Source organism: Pocillopora verrucosa, chromosome 3, assembly GCF_036669915.1.
Source record: "Pocillopora verrucosa isolate sample1 chromosome 3, ASM3666991v2, whole genome shotgun sequence".
NCBI classification, from domain to species: Eukaryota; Metazoa; Cnidaria; class Anthozoa; order Scleractinia; family Pocilloporidae; genus Pocillopora; species Pocillopora verrucosa.
Genome location: NC_089314.1, coordinates 14,295,550 through 14,311,930, shown reverse-complemented (window position 1 = coordinate 14,311,930; position 16,381 = coordinate 14,295,550). Strand labels below are relative to the sequence as shown.

General features: G+C 39.1%; 2 protein-coding genes across 2 annotated transcripts; both read left to right on the top strand.

Annotated features, from left to right (window-relative positions):
• Positions 1-5,340: 5,340 nt before the first annotated feature.
• On the top strand, positions 5,341-11,140 carry LOC136279584 (uncharacterized). Its single transcript, XM_066163525.1, has 5 exons — positions 5,341-5,454; positions 7,560-7,953; positions 8,588-9,370; positions 10,569-11,023; positions 11,073-11,140. The coding sequence occupies exons 1-5, from the start codon at positions 5,346-5,348 to the stop codon at positions 11,138-11,140; spliced, it is 1,809 nt and encodes a 602-aa protein (XP_066019622.1). The 5' UTR covers positions 5,341-5,345.
• A 2,158-nt stretch (positions 11,141-13,298) lies between these two features.
• Positions 13,299-14,027, top strand: LOC136279583 (galaxin-like). Its single transcript, XM_066163524.1, has one exon. It carries the CDS (start codon positions 13,299-13,301, stop codon positions 14,025-14,027), a length of 729 nt encoding a protein of 242 aa, XP_066019621.1.
• The last annotated feature ends 2,354 nt before the right edge of the window (positions 14,028-16,381 follow it).

The following is a 16,381-nucleotide window of genomic DNA, read 5'->3' as shown; positions in this document are numbered from 1 at the left end:
TAAGGTGTTATTTAATATAGCAACACGGAGATTGTTTATTACGTTTGCAAATAAGAAAAATTTCGAAAAGCTTTGATGCCACTGAAAGTAAATGAGTTTATTTTGCGGTATTTGGGTTGAATGGTTGATCTTTTTCCTTTTGAGAAATTAAAATTCCCACAGAGAAATCCCCAGATATTATATTTTCCTTGAGAAACATCTTAAGAATAAAAAAGAACATAAAACCATTTACAATTCACCAACCACTTCTTAACATTTCGAGTAACATACGGTGCAACACGTTTATCAATACTTCCAGTACCGGGATCTGACTGGCAATATTTCTGCTTCCATTCATTCTCTCCTGAATCAGTAATGAGAGTTTAATGCAATGACAAGTGAACATTCCTTGTACCTTGCACATTGGCTTACTGCAAACGCCTATTTGAAAAAGAAAGGGGCTACTTGGCGCAGTTGTCCAAAGGGCAGATCATGCCATCCAACAGATAAATTCCTACCTTGCGGATACGAGCTAACAAAACGCACTGTACTATCCTCCGGATAGAGATTTATCCGATGGATTTTGTATGTCATTTTCAATACTTCGAACAGCGTTAGCCAGATGTTTGTAAGGAAAAGTTTAAGATCTTAATTGCACAACCCGTTATGCACAACCAAATCAAATCACATTAGAGCCATTTCTCTTATTAAGGTGACTTTTTTTTCTTTTTTTTGTGTTGATTCCAGTCTAGTCTAAATACCATTCTTGAACAACTATGGAACAAATAGGTTAAGAAAAACATTTGGAGCCACTGAAGGTCATTCCATAGATTTCTTTTAAAATACGCTCCAAGTGCTAGGAAAATCACTGCCAATATAGTCTTTCTTTTGTCAAAAGAAATTAGACAGAAAACTTAAAACAGGCTCTGACGCCACAGCCTCCTCCATGACTAGCCGTCATTCCTTTTCGAATTTTGCCAGGCGTTGTTGTCTAAACAAAAATTGCATATCGAAGTTTATGCGCCCACTATAACATATTCTCTTTTTTTATTGAAATTCATCCACTGAGGGGGTGTAGTCGCGAGCACGTAAATTATATGTACAGCACTTAAAACCTCCATATCAAGCTTACGTTATGGTTGATATCGCTTGTTCTAGTTTACACTATTTATCAGTACATTTTATTCACAATCTCGACATCTCCCCACCACAGTATTAGATTTTTAACTGCAAATATTGCAATACCGCAATTGCTTTTAGGTTTTCCTTTACATTCACTATCTCCAAATAGTCTATCCACCAACGCACTAAGCATTGATAAACTTTAAGTCAATCTAGACATAATTATGGACCAAATATCTCTCGTGAAAGGAATTAATCAACCTTACGCTTGAATTATCTCTATATCCGGTGTCTGCTCAGAGGTAAATACGATATATTTTCAACACATCATGCGTAAGATCACGCAGTTTCGTGATTTAGACAATGCAAAAGAGTGCATGCTTACTATTTGAATTACTTCTGGTCCTCCGAAACACTGTCCAAGTGAAGAAAAAATACTGAAAGTTCAAAACTTCCGTCAACCATTTTTACTGTGTGACAATCTTTCAAACTCTCTTAGTCAAAAAAACATCCACGGTGATTTCGGAAACATCTGTGGGCTTTCGAGCGTAGACAATCTATTTTTCACGCCTTCAATATTGATATTTTTTCATTACGTAGAACAGCGATTAGGATCTCAAAATTGGGTTTTCCATCCCCTCTAATTCTTAAAATGCGCCAAAATGAACTTTTATTTACCTTTCAACTCGTGTTTCGTCTACTTTCAGCAAAAGGAAAGAGGAAAATAACTTCCCAAAGCTAGAAACAGTATAACACCTGTTTTGTTAACTTTTTTTACGAAGGAAGAACTTGACATGCTTATCATGAATATAAGGAGTATTCTTCTCGTACGTACCATTTATAAGTTATCCAAACAAAAGCTAGTTGCCATGGTACAAGTTTAACGGGGCTTGACTCATTTCCAGCTCAGTGTTTCAGTAATGACCAATAGTAAGCGATTTTATTAGAAAAACTTGAGTCTGACCGGGTTGGGAACACCACCGCGTCAGTAAACATATCCCCTGCGATCTATCCAAATAATGGAAATAGCTCCATTTTTTAAAAGACATTAAAACGCCTTTTTTGCAAGGAAACCGTTTTCGATATTTTTTCCACGTAAAATAATTTAAAAGGAATTCCCGTCACGAGCTTGCTGACATCACGAATCCTAAGAATAGGTTTTTAACAATATGTAATTACTCCTCGACGGTAAACAAGAATCAGTGCTCAGGTGAAAAGAATTTATATTTATGCGCATAGCTGCACGACAGAGCAATCGATAGCAGAATATCTTTGTTTTCGATCTTACGGCTATATGGAATTATTTCACATCACTGTAAAAAAAAAACACAAGCACAAAAACTTGAACAAAAGTTTGTTCGTTTACCTAATTTTCGAGCAGAACTGCACCTACATTTTTCCAGCTAAGAAAAACCTTATTATGTGAGAGATCATTAATTTTTCCTTTTTTGTCTTCTATTTTGAAAAGTATTTCGTCGTAGCCGGTCATTTATCAAATCTTGTTCTCATTTCATAGCAAAACGCAATCTCTATCGCCCTTAATAGGTACACGACGCTTTTTAAGATGATTACGAAAGTCTCGATCGCTTTACATCAATATGTTGGTGTTTATCACGCGAGTATTTGTTTCGCATTCCTTTCTGCATAAATTTGGCATAAATGAATTCTAGGCGTTAAAAAACACAATTACTTCTAGGTTTTCATTAAAGACAAAAAAATTCTAGAGAACCTCTTTACTGACAATCATTGAGAATTGATGAACAAAAGTTCATATTCCCGGAAAGGAATTAGTTAACCTGTCTCTTCAGAGGTAAATTCAAGCTCTTAATAAGTCAAATCATGCAGTTTCGGTATTTTGAACCACGAAAAAAGCTACATTATGTTTGAATCTTGAATTTCCATTCCAAAATGTGTCCCAAGTGAGGTTAAAAACTGTAAATTAAAAACTCCCATCAGCAACCATTTTTTTAAGGTATAGTTCTTCCCCTAACACAACTATGAACAACGATTGATTGAAACATCTATGACGATTAAAGTATACTTATTGACCAAACTCCTCCATAATTAAAATTTTTTTTCACTGGGTGGAGCTTCTGTAATTTTCGACTCGCCTCGATTTCCAGAAAAGCGCTGAACTAATTTGTAATTTACGTTTCAACTTCCGTCTCAGGTATTTCAGCCGAGAAAAAGAAGGAAAACAATGACTGAATCGTAAAAGTACATAAAAAGGGAAGTACTTAGTAAGCTTTATGAAAAGAAACCTTAATCTCACAAATGACCTGCCGAGCATTTTTTAATTGCAAGGTAGTTGTCAAGACTCAAGGTTTAACGCAACATGACTCGACATTTCAATCTGAGTGTTTCAGTTGCAGAATTCTGATGATAAATGATTATAGATGACCTGTTTGGGAACCGGCACGAAAATCAAGAATAGCTTCCCTTTCAGTTGCTTTTAGCTCCATTTTTGAAACGAACTTGACACGCCAGAATACAACACGCCAAATCTTATAGTACAGTTTTTTTGTCTTTTTTCTTCTGAAGTATCCCTCGATTTTGATTAGTCTTCATTCCTCAGGTGAAATGTTGCTTCACTGGGGTAGATTCTGTTTTTGTTCTTTTACCTTCGGTTACACGCAATATTGCATTGCATGGTATCATTTAACCTACAGAAAGTTTTTTTAAAGCGTTAAATGTGCGTGCACAAAGCAACATACAAGCAAAACTTTTCCATCTTCTACTTTAAACAGACTTCATTGCGGCCGGTAATTCATCAAATCAGTCGCTAATTTAATCGCAAGCACAATCTCTATCGCCCTTTATAAGTAAACCATGCTTTTAAGATGATCATGCCTGAAATCTCTCATGAGATTTCAATAGGTTTCTTGGAAAATTCCTTTCCCTGTTTTTTCGAGAAAAGTTTGAAATAATCAAAATGAACTGTTTGCAAAATTTTTGATACATTTTTTTTGCATGAATCAGTCAACAAGGAAAACGTATATCTGCAAGTAATGCTTCCGTTTCCTTAAATTTTTTTAACTTTTCTGGCAATAAATTAAAGGTGGAAAACTTAATGGTTTTATAACAGATGGAGGAACCTTCTATCGGGTGAGAATTTTCCGAGAAAATCGCAAAAGTTTTCCGTATCATAAAAAGCGTGGTGTAGACAGAGAACTAAATGTTAATAATACAATATATTCGTAAGTCTCGTCATAAGAGGTCACAAGAATATATCGTTCGAGAACTTTCATCACTAAGGGTAATGGCAATATATTAAAAGGTCAGCTAGAGAAATGCATCTCAATCGCGTGAGATTCAAAATATTTACCGTAGTGAATAATCATGACGTTTTAGGTAGATATACGACTGACAATATTAGCTCTTGCCGTTGAAGGAAGAAAACTGCTCATGACGTCATTACTAGAGAAGACGTTCAACCCCCTGAAGTTTTGTGAAACCAAAGCTACCGACAGACAAATACACGTATATATTGTATTATTAACATTTAGTTCTCTGTCTACACCACGCTTTTTATGATACGGAAAACTTTTGCGATATTCTCGGAAAATTCTCACCCGATAGAAGGTTCCTCCATCTTTTTTTTGCATAATATCTCGCAACAAGTTGTGATCGACATGGCTAGTTATTTCTAGCGTCTATAAACGGTATGGAAAAATGTTGCATTTTCTGTTAAAATATTTGCCATCGTGCTTGATACATCTACTGAGCCGCATTACAACCAATATGACAGAAAAAGGTCGAATACACAAGAAAAAGGGGTCTCTGAATTTATTTCAAGTTTTTGTCTGTATTTCAATTTTAGTTTATTAAAGAATTTGTAAAAAACTTCTCCTAAAGAAGAAAAATAATGTTATTGCTGGAATTCAGTGACATATGGTGAATTCCAAAAATTCAACGATCCAAATGCTATGAATTAAATGGATATTCGACTTAACGATATTATCCATTTTGCACGAGAAAGAAAGCTACTAATGACATAACCCAGATTGAAAAAGAGTTTCACGCCCTCATTTTCCGTGTACCCAAGCTGTACAAGTACATTTATTATTGTTATGTATTTCATTGCTAACGTCTATGGCTTTGTCTGGACCACTTAACTCCCAAGAGGTCATATTTCATGTTCTTATCTCTTACTAGAAAAAAATGACAGTCTTGTGTTGTTATAAAAGAGACCCATTGGGCAGCATTTCCAAAGACTTTAGCTGGCTGGCTCAGCTGAACACAAAATGTTGTTTGTATCGGTGATAACCGTGTCTTTGGGTGTCTTACTCGCAGCGAAAGATGTAACAAGTTCAAATGTTGGAAGTCAGGTGATGAGTAAATTCAGACACTTAGGTAAGATTATGTCATTTTGCAAATTGAACGTATCTTTATTCCTGAAAGGTGAGCTACGATAGCATTATAAAATTTTATCTAAATTACCTTGTCATTTCCCACGGTCAATGACAGTAACCCCTTACGATTCTGAAATTATTTTTTCACTTGATTCCTTCCCCAGTTTCCTGTTTCTACCTACAAGAGCTTGTCTCTATTTCTTCTGTCAAAGTAAAATTAATCCCCTGATTTTACAATTCTTTTCCAAATTTCTGATGTAGTGTTCTTCGTTTCGAAAAAAGGAAACTCAGATAGTGCCTGCTTTACTTTGTTACTATGACAATGTCACAGCTTATCATCACAGTTTGATTAATTTGTTTTTCGATGACTTTTTCAATTGGAAAGTTGTTGTGAAGTAAAATCGAAAAGAGCTTTGTCAAATGATGAAATATATAACACGAAACTTTAATTTAGTAAATTGGCTGTATACTAAATGCAAAACTTATGACTCTTCCCTCAGCAATTTTTCTCAAATCGAACTTTAAACAAAAGACAAATCTTGACCACGTATATGTCTGTATTAGGCGTGGTACTGAGAAAACGATATGACACCTGTTTTTGCATTGAAAAACGTGATTTTTTGAAGGAGATAGAGAGCAGCATCCGAAAGGACGCCTTGATTAATTACATTGCAAAGAAGGTTCAAAACAAGATGACATTCTATTAAAAACTCACTAACGTGCAGAACAAGAGGCACGCGTTAAGTTTCAAAGGAACCTAAGTGATTAGTTCCCCTTCTCATATTTATTTTCGTCGATGACGGCGAAATTTTTCTCATCAACTTAAGTGTTATTCCTACCCTTCATATTTGTGCCAGTGTTATGTTATGCATTCAAATGATCGTTGCATTGCTACTATCAAGAATATTTTCTTATGACAGAGTGGGAGCCAATTTAATCAATCGTTATTTCTAACAAATAATTAGACATAGTTTAGGTCACTATTATAAGGATCCTCAAAAGGAATTAATTCTGCAATATTGCGGATGGCAAGAGAGTGTATTTGGTTCGTCTAATACTGTTATCTGTGTGGGCTCTATTTTGTTAGTAAAGATTTCTGGAAAGTAAAAAAACTAGAAAATGTATGAAGACAGTGAAATTTCATGATGGACGTTTATCTAAACTCGTGAACAAAAAAATCAAGGTGTTGGAAATTTGATTGAGAATAAGCGAGTCCACAGGAATCCGTATTGGTCCATTTCAAGATTGGACCCAAAATTGTATTTCTTATTTGGTTCAAGAAGCGTATTGGCGAAGTAACTGAGCAGAGCTGATTCACTTGCTTATCTTTGGTGGCAATTCCTTCCATGCAATGATATCGGTCAAATTTTGTAGCCATAGGAAAGAGAGTAATGTTTGTCTTTTGAAAACAAAAACTTAATTCTTTTTAAGACTCAGTTGTGTTGTACTCAGAGTTGAAGGATTCATAATGTTTGAATGAGTGTGGTGCTAAATGATTTTGTGCTTGGTTTACCAGTGGACGAAAAAAGGAAATTCGCATGAATATCCCACGGATCTACAATAGGAACCTTTTTAGGAATAAAGTAACAGATACTCCCTATTCGGCAACCTCTTGTTGCTATCGACAGTTGAAGTTATGCATTTTTTAGTCGTGACTTCGTTCACACTACAACTCTTAACAAGGCAAAGTGAGGTTTTTTTCGGAGTTTGCGCGTAAATTGGCAAAAATGATCGAGGAGAAAATCTTGTTCAACCATACACTGATCCCTTGAGCAAGTTTTTTGACGTGTAACTCAGCTATATCACCATTCATTCTGACATCAAAAGTAAGATCAGGAGAGTGGGCTTTCAAAAAAGTTTGGCGAGATTTGGTCAGAATTCTTAATAGGTAGGTCTCTAAAGCTGAAAAACCTTTGCGCTTTTGACGGAACGGTGTATTAAGGTCACGAGAATAGAAGGAATAATTACCAATGAAAGAGGCTCTTGATTGATAAACAGACTCTCTTTGTCATCACCTTAGCAAATGTATAGAGAACAATATAGAGAATATGTATACTGATGTTTAGGATGTAAAGGGTTAAAAAGTTTCTGTTTCTCTTCTCTTAGACTTTTACTTTAAATGCTGTGAGGGACACGTTGTCAGACGAGTTGGCGGCGATCACGCAAAGTGCTGTGGGATTCATACCTACGACTCCCGCTTCTTCTTCTGCTACCGAAGACTTATCTACCCACTCTGCGGCAAACTGACCTACAATCCAGTTACCCAGAAATGTTGTCATGGAGTGGTAAACCCTCGTGTAGGCGGTCAGTATAGCACATGTTGTCACACCAAGAGTTACGACGGCCAACGAAACTTTTGTTTCGAAAGGAAAGTGTACCCAAAGTGCCACAATAGTGCTTACAACCCTCAGTCGTTTATCTGTTGCGAAAACAAAATCAGACCTCTCGTTAGTGGACAAAGTACCAAATGCTGCAAAGATAAAAGTTACGACAGTGGAAGGTGAGGGAGTCGAACTTATTGAGGTAGCAGTTGTATATGTTTATGGATATTATTTCATTTATTGTTTTGTTTGTCTGTTAATTTTTTGGGGGGGGGGAGGGGGGGAGGTGGGGTTACGTACGATATAGCAATTCCGCAAGGACGAAACTCCCAGCTCCTCCAAGGATATTTCTTAGTGTACCAATGTTACTCCGCGTTTCCGTCTTAGATCGACTCTGGTTGATACCAAATGTTTCAAGTGCAAGGTTCTAACCACGCTTCTAAATACTCGACCATTGAGATATCAAAACATAACGATTAAACTTTTCTCTTCAATTCTTTTTAACTATTTCCTTTTTAGCACCTCATTTATGAGATCTTGCGAAAATCTGGGAAGTAAATTTCCTTGGATTGTGTCATTAATGAACCATAATGCATGTCGTTATTCGGGAGGCTATCGACACTGAGGCTTTGACCTTTTTGTCTCCACTGATTTCCTCCTTGCAGTAGCAATAATCATATCATCTGTTTCCACATTTTCTACAGGATAAATGTCAATTCCGTGTGTAGTTCCTACTTTTTTATGACTTTAATACCTTGAATTTTTTATTAAACGAACTGCATTCATAGTCCTCTTTATTTTTCTGCTTCACAGTTATTTTTGCTTCAATCAGTACATTTATCCTCAATGCTTCAAGAAAACATACAATCCTTTGACCTACATTTGCTGCCAGAACAACTTCTACACTCGTCCCGGTGGTAAATATGCGAGATGCTGTGAGAAGAAGGCATATGACTCGTCCACCAATTTCTGTCACAGAGGCACCATTGTTCCCAAATGTGGTAACAGAATATACGACCCTGATCACTTCCTATGTTGCAATGGTAACCTATGTCCTCAGTACGGAGTAAAGCAAGGCAAATGCTGCGGCATAAAAAGCTATGACTCACGCTACTACTTCTGCTATGGAAGCAAGATCTACAAAAAGTGTGGCGGAAATGCCTACAATATCCAGACGTCATTCTGTTGTGGGAACCTCGTGGCACCTCGGGGTGGTTACGGCCACTATGCCAGCTGCTGTTACAAACGTCCATATAACTCACGCACTGAGTTCTGTTTCAGCCAAAAGGTGTACGCTAAATGTGGCCTGTCCCCTTACAATCCCACCAGGAGCCTTTGCTGCAACAAGCGCGTAGTTCCTAAGATTGGTGGTAGCTTTACCGCTTGCTGCCTCACTAGAAGTTATGACAGCAGGCAATACTTCTGCCATGGAGGTAAGATCGTTCCCTTGTGCGGAAAGAAGCCTTACAATCCAGTTAGCCAGATTTGTTGCAATTCTGTGATTGCTGCACGGACGGGTGGATTGCAAGCCGGGTGTTGTGGTAGAAGCAGCTATAACCAGCTCTTAGCTTTTTGCGCCAGCGGAGTTGTTTACAAGTAAGTACATGATGGAACGTTGAGTGTGACTTAAATGAAAGATAGCTAAGTTAGATATGGAGCTAAAAGAAACTAGAATCCCTCTTTTCTTGTTACGATATATTGAGTGATATGCGTAAGCTCCAAAATTCATCATGCCACGACCAGTCTTTGGCTTCCGTAAGGAAACGTACCAATATGGGCCCAGTTGTATAGAGGGTGGATAACGCTATCCAAAGGATAAATCGTCATCCAGCAAGTAAGTCATAGCAAAACATATAGTGTCATCCACCGACATCCAGTGGATAGCGTTATCCGACCTTCGAACAACCGCGGCCTGGGTTATAGTACTGACATGGACTTCCTTACGACTTTCTATTTCTTACATAATGTCATGAGTGACAAAATACTAATTTTGACTTTAAAGGTTTGTGCTCGTTTGTAGTTTCGCTAATGAAATTTCGAAGTTACGATGGCAACGTTTTTTAAAGTCATGGTTCCAAGGTTTCACATAGAATTCACAATGTAATAGAGGAAGATGATATAACACAATTTGACGATGCGAAAACTTACGTTTGCTTTTAGCCGTTTAGGAGTTGTACGATGGGGTTTTCATTGACTTATTCATAGAAGAAATAATGCTTTTTAAATCGTATGCTTATCCTTTTAAGCTCTGGCAAAATTGTATGTTTTCCATCGCCCAAGGCTCCGGAGATGATTGAAATCTAGACAGAATAGAATTTCACTCGTCATCAATGTTTCGTAGCACTTTTAAGAGTAGGAGGTTTGTTTTCCAAGTAATTTATGCTAGACTTCTTTTACTCTTTAAAAAAAGTCTAGCATCTTTGAAAAATTCATTAATGTGAGTACATTGCAAATTTTGTTAAACTTCTTTAGAATCATAACATCGGCCCTTACAGACAACGATGACAGGATTCAACTCTCGAAGTAGAGTTTCGCATTTTCTTACATAGTTAGCGTAGAATCAGTCCTTACAACCCTCTTGTCAGGATCAATATTGTTCTTAAAATATTGGTAAAATAGTTACGTGATCAAGAGAGTGTGAAACTTCTAACATCGAAAAAAACATAACACATCTTCGCGGCAAATTTTGAAAAGATCTCCACGAAAATACAAATTATAAATTATACTTCAAGTAATACTATCAGGTCTAAGTTCTTTAATGTAAAAAAAAAAATGTCTCCTTCTTTTACAACAGTAAGTGTGGAAGTAGTCCTTACAACCCCACCCGTCAGCAGTGCTGCAGTGGGAAGGTTGTTCCTCGAGTTGGCGGCAAGGACGCCAAGTGTTGTGGTGCCCACAGTTACGATCCCGTTTCATACTTCTGCAACAGTGGCCATGTCTTCCTGAAGTGCAATGCCAACAGCTATGATCCCTCCACGCACATGTGCTGTGAGAATTACTTAGTATCCCGACTTGGTGGTGCTGCTGCACGCTGCTGTTCGCGGTACAGTTACAGTTCTCTGACCCACTTCTGCCACTCAGACAAAGTGTATACTTTTTGTGGCAAGACTGAGTACAATCCATCCAGCTTCATTTGCTGCAATGGACAAGTGACGTCGCGTGTAGGAGGCTCGAGGGCGAAGTGTTGTGCTCATCTCAGCTATGACGATAGCCGCTACTTTTGTCTTCAATCAAAAGTCTATCCTCTCTGTGAGAAGAAAAGCTACAACCCTGCTGTGACGCTCTGTTGCCTTGGCAGTCAACAGCCACGTATTGGAGGACTGGCAGCCAAATGCTGTGCTAACACCTCTTACGACTCTCGCATAAACTTCTGTTACGACAAAGTTATCTACGGTCGATGCCAGCAGCAGCAATACAACCCAGGCACATACCAATGTTGCAATAAATATCTTGTCCAGCGCGCCGGTTCAACCTCTCGCTGCTGTGGTCAAAAAAGCTACCACCCAGACAAGTTCTTTTGCAGTAATAATAAATTGTATGCACTGTGTGCCAACAGCCCATACAATCCCCTCGGGGACCTCTGTTGTGCCGGTACTTCCATTCCCCTGGGTAAAATTCCCCTCCGGTACGCCAGTTGTTGCGGAAAATCAGTCTACAATACGCACTACGAGTTCTGTTACCGTGATGTGGTACACCCCAAATGCGGCGGCCAAGCTTATGATCCTAGCACCCAGTCCTGCTGTAACAACAAAGTCCTTCATCTAGCCGGTGGTCATTACTCTAAGTGCTGTGGCTATGTGAACTACGATTCAAGGGATTATTTTTGCCATGCTAACAAAACAGTGTTGCACAAGTGCAGTGGTAAAATATACAACCCTTTAAGGTAGGGAAGCGTACAGTATTGTTTAAGATAAAAATGTTTGTTGCTACTCATAATGAAAATCAAAGTAATCAAGCCAAGGTCCCACTCTTACACAGACAAGATTTATATCCAGGGCGATATAGAATTGCTTGTCAGCCAAACTATAGGACAAGTTAGAGGATATTACGCACAAATAGACCCCTAAATGCACTTAGTTATCTCCAGGTCGAGTGGTGGGCTCTTCTCAGATATAAAGTGAGAGGAAGATTCATCATATATCATAGGAGCTGTATGGTAACCTTTGAGCTCGGCAATGAAAAGGGGAAACATGTGTTCTGACAACATCAGGAGTGTTGGACAAAAAAAAATTAGGAGCCTCTAGAAGGAATCGAACCCTTTGACCTTCGGATTACATTTTGCTGAGACAGGACTTTTTTTTTCCCACGTTCGTGACGGGATCACGGAGCAAGGGAGGACGAATAAGGAGCGAATATTTATTACACTTTTAATTTGTTGTTGTTTTGAACCTCATAACCTCTGTCACTTTTTCGTCAGTGAACAATGTTGTGGTGGAAAAATTGGCCCTAACTACGGTCCACGAGACTCTGACTGCTGCGGTAATCAAGCTTTTAATTCGCGGATTTCATTTTGTCACGGCGGCACAGTTTATCAGCGGTGTAACTACAAAACCTACGACCCTGCTGCCTTCTTGTGTTGCAAAGGCGAGGTAGTATTGAACGATGGAGGAAACAATACGAAATGCTGCGGAAAAAAGAGCTATAACAGGTACATTAAGAAGTATAAAGCCTCAACACGACTTCTAGTATTGTTATCATGATTTCTAGGAATAGCCGCTCTAAAAAAAAAAGTACACTATCCCTTCTTGCTTAACAAATAGCTAGATTTTCTAAGTACCAATAAATTTCAAAAACTGTAATCAATCTAGGTATTTAGCCACAATTCCTTGGCGCCTCATGAATCTTGGCTCACGGATTGGAAAATGTACTGATTAGTTTGGTTACGAGTTCCGTAATTATTAGAAAGACATCACATCCTCTCATTAATATCAGTTTTTGTAACTGCCTTTCTCACTCAAACATATTTTAACCAATTTTCAGTCAGTTATTCTTCTGCCATAACGAAAAGATCATCTACTTATGTGAAGGCAGCCCGTATGATCCCGTCAAGTCCACTTGCTGCGGCGGTACACTGGCCACTTATGGACAGATCCCTTCTCCTTACGCAAAATGCTGTGTCAACAACTTGTACGACCACAGAACATATTTCTGTCACGGAGGAAAGAAGTACCAGAAGTGTGGCCAAGCTGCATACGTACCAGATACCTCGCAGTGCTGCAATGGAACAGTTGTTCTGCAAAAGGGAGGACTCCTTTCTAGATGCTGTGGGAAAGAGAGTTATAATTCTTATTCGCATTTCTGTTTGGAAGGGAAGATAATTCAAAAGTGCGGAAACAGCACCTACGCACCTCTATCTCACCTTTGCTGTGCTGGTAATGTTCAACCTCGCACTGGTGGAAACTACGCCCAGTGCTGTGCGACCAGCAGTTACGATAGCTCTAAGTCTTTCTGTTCCGGCGTGAAGACATACCCGCGCTGCGGAGGTCATGAATACAACCCTATCTCCTTCATCTGCTGTGGAGACATGCCCGTTACCCGTGATGGGGGGCTTACCGCGCAGTGCTGTGGGGCGAAGAGTTACGACTCTCGGTTTTACTTCTGCGAAAACATGAAGATCTACACCTTGTGCGAGAAGAAAAAGTACGACACTTTGAAGTCTACTTGTTGTGACAACCAGCTAAATCCACTTTTTGGCGGAAACCGCACAGAGTGCTGTGGGAAGAAAGCATATGCAAGTAACCGCTTCTTCTGCACGAATGGTCAAGTTACTCCTCTTTGTAACAACGCTCGGTACGACTTGGACACCCAGAAGTGTTGTGCTGACACCGTGACACCCAAACTGGGAGGACAACTTTCGAAATGCTGCGGTAAAGAAAGCTACGATCCCAGTCTTTATTTCTGTTACAATGACACCATTACGTCATTATGTGGTGGCACAAAGCCCTATGATCTTGCCAGCTCTTTGTGCTGTAATGGAACAGTTCAACAGCGAGTTGGTGGAAAAGACACAAAGTGTTGTGCCCAATCCCCTTACAACTACAAGACCCACTTTTGCAATAAAAACCGTGTGTATTCACTCTGTGGCGGTGTCCCGTACGATCCTCACTCTGGTATCTGTTGTGGATCAAAGCTCAACCCGCGACCTAATGGAGCAGTTCTCGAGTGCTGCCAGGAAAATGCCTATGACCCGTCCATTTTTGTCTGTCTTTGGGGAACGAAAATAGCTCCAAAGTATGACAAGAAGGCCTACTGAAGCTATTATTATTATTCCACAAGAACTCTTGCAAGGCACACCTTGATAAAGTATTGAGTTTATTGATATTTCAAATTTTCCAATCATGTGGTCGTTAGCTTATTTAAAAAGAGGTTTAACACATTTAAAAGGCTTCGTAATTGGGCATTTTGTAAATCCGACAAGCGCCCGTTTGGATGGCTACATGCTCTTTGAATAAAATAACAATTTTTCTCGGACAGCGTTCCACTTTTTTGTTGTTGGTCACCTAACCTTTATCTAGTTTTATAGTCGATATCTCCTTTGACTGCCGTCTTGCTGTATTCCACGAACCTTTTCCGTTAAATCAAAATTTTAAAAGTCACTGGTTGTGCGGCCTTAGAGATGTAAGCTGAGTTATTTCGCGGCACTGGAAAAGGAATGTGAAACATGACATTTTAAACTTAGTGGCTCGAAAGGTACCCTTTTACAGCTTGCTGCATATAACGTTTACGGTAACGGAAAATGAAAAATGAAGAGTGAACATTATGAGGAAAAAGAGAGAATTGGTCACAAGTGATTGAAAAATGTCAATCTCAGCAAACAAACTACTGAAGGAAGTTTAATTTTTTTTTTCAGTTTACAATTTCCCCTATACGTCTTGCTTAACCACTTAAGTTACTTTACTGTTCATTATCGCCAAAAAAAACCAACTGCAGAAAAAGGTACATTGCACACCGGAAGGTTTATACGATTTCTCCTTCGTGTAGATACCCCTTCCAACGGGGCTGATCTAGGCGACATATACAGATTGCAATTAAATGGCGTGCACATACTGTCGCCACCCCTGCGACATCGACGACGGTGGCGAGGAAGAAGCCTACGCTGACAACGGCGGTGCAGGGAGTCAGGCACTGACAACGACGAACTTTTCAATCCAACGCTTTCCTCATTGGCCAGCTGTCCAATGTGGACATTTGTCATCTTCTCATTCTTTGCTCCTTTATAGCCTCTAAGCTGGCATTTACCCGAGGGAAGCGTTGACAATAAACCCATATTTTCCTGATCTTGCCTCAGTCAGCCGAGGAAATCCCCCATATAATTCAGCAGTGACAGCGACCATTTCGGTTCCAAAAACAGTAAAACCGAGTCAACTCTTGACACCACGAAAGCACCTTCTTCCGCTGCACTATCCTGGTCAACGTCAAGTCCGGAGGTTAGTGTTGTCCCTGGAACCACCTCAGTCAAAAGTTTCAAGAATGGCGGACGCAAAAGGCAGAGGCAGAAGGGCGAGCGCAAGTCAAAGAGGTGCGGAAGGTCTACACCTGTCGCGTGTATTCAAAACCAATGACTTCAGAGGGACATACCCAATTTCGAGGGAGGCGATATTGTCCCAAGGCACCGGTTCAAGTACCAAGGGAGTAGTGACTGCGAGAGAGAAAAGCTGAGGCAGACGCAAACAAATCAAATTCTCCCTAATGTGTTCGTGTAGAAAGAAAAGGCTCAAGCAAACTTCGAACGTTGTTGTTATTGATAAATACAAAACGAGAAAACAAAAACAAAAACAAATTTAAAAAAACAAAGATATATACAAAAAAACAAGACATCATATAGCAAAACCAATTTTCTCCACTAAAGTGACGGTGCTTTGTCGTAACGGTGAAGCTCATTAGTTCGTCGTACTTGACAAACTTTCGCTAGATCCGTCGCAATTTTACTCGATTCTTCCTGCTAGTCCTGAATAAATTATAGAAAATTTAGGCGATAACAATTCACAAACTTATTATGGGCAATATATGTCGAATCAGTAGGATTGAGGTGTGATGTGCGCCACAAGATTATGGGCATCTCTACTTTGCGCGCCGCGGAAACCCCTTTTCTTCCCCTCTTCTCCTCCTCTTCTTCCCCCTTTAAGCCCTCTCGCAGAGAAGAGCTTGCCCCATTTTCCATTTTGGACCATGTAGCTGTATCGTTCCATTTTAGTATATGTGCTGCCGTTAAGCGAGCACCTTTTCAGTGCAGGTGCTCACCACTTCTATATACGTGTCAACATCTGTCCTGTCACACTTGTGGTAGGTATATAATCCTCTGAACTTATTTGCATAACAAGTGCAAGACTAGATTTTCTATTAAACAATCGTAAAAAAATTTAAATGTTCATAGAATAGAATCGCCTCTTTCAAAGGAGAGGAGCAAAAGCAAACTTGCCCTTGATTTTTTTTTTCTTCAAAGGCTATGATATACAGCTCATAAAAAATTAAAGAAAAAGCTAGAAATAGTGAATTGGAAAGGTTGGCGTTTACGGAATTAAGAAAAAAAAAATCAGTCAAAAGCACTGTTTGCGCTCATGGAACATCGCCAGAAATCAAGGACATTTCGAGCCCGCTAACAATTAT

Coding starts and splice junctions, on each gene's coding strand:
- LOC136279584 (XM_066163525.1), top strand. CDS start 5,346: ATGTTGTTTGTATCGGTGATAACCGTGTCTTTGGGTGTCTTACTCGCA. Junction 5,455..7,559: donor GAGTAAATTCAGACACTTAG/GTAAGATTATGT, acceptor CTCTTCTCTTAG/ACTTTTACTTTAAATGCTGT. Junction 11,024..11,072: donor ATCAAAAGTCTATCCTCTCT/GTGAGAAGAAAA, acceptor TTGCCTTGGCAG/TCAACAGCCACGTATTGGAG.
- LOC136279583 (XM_066163524.1), top strand. CDS start 13,299: ATGCCCGTTACCCGTGATGGGGGGCTTACCGCGCAGTGCTGTGGGGCG.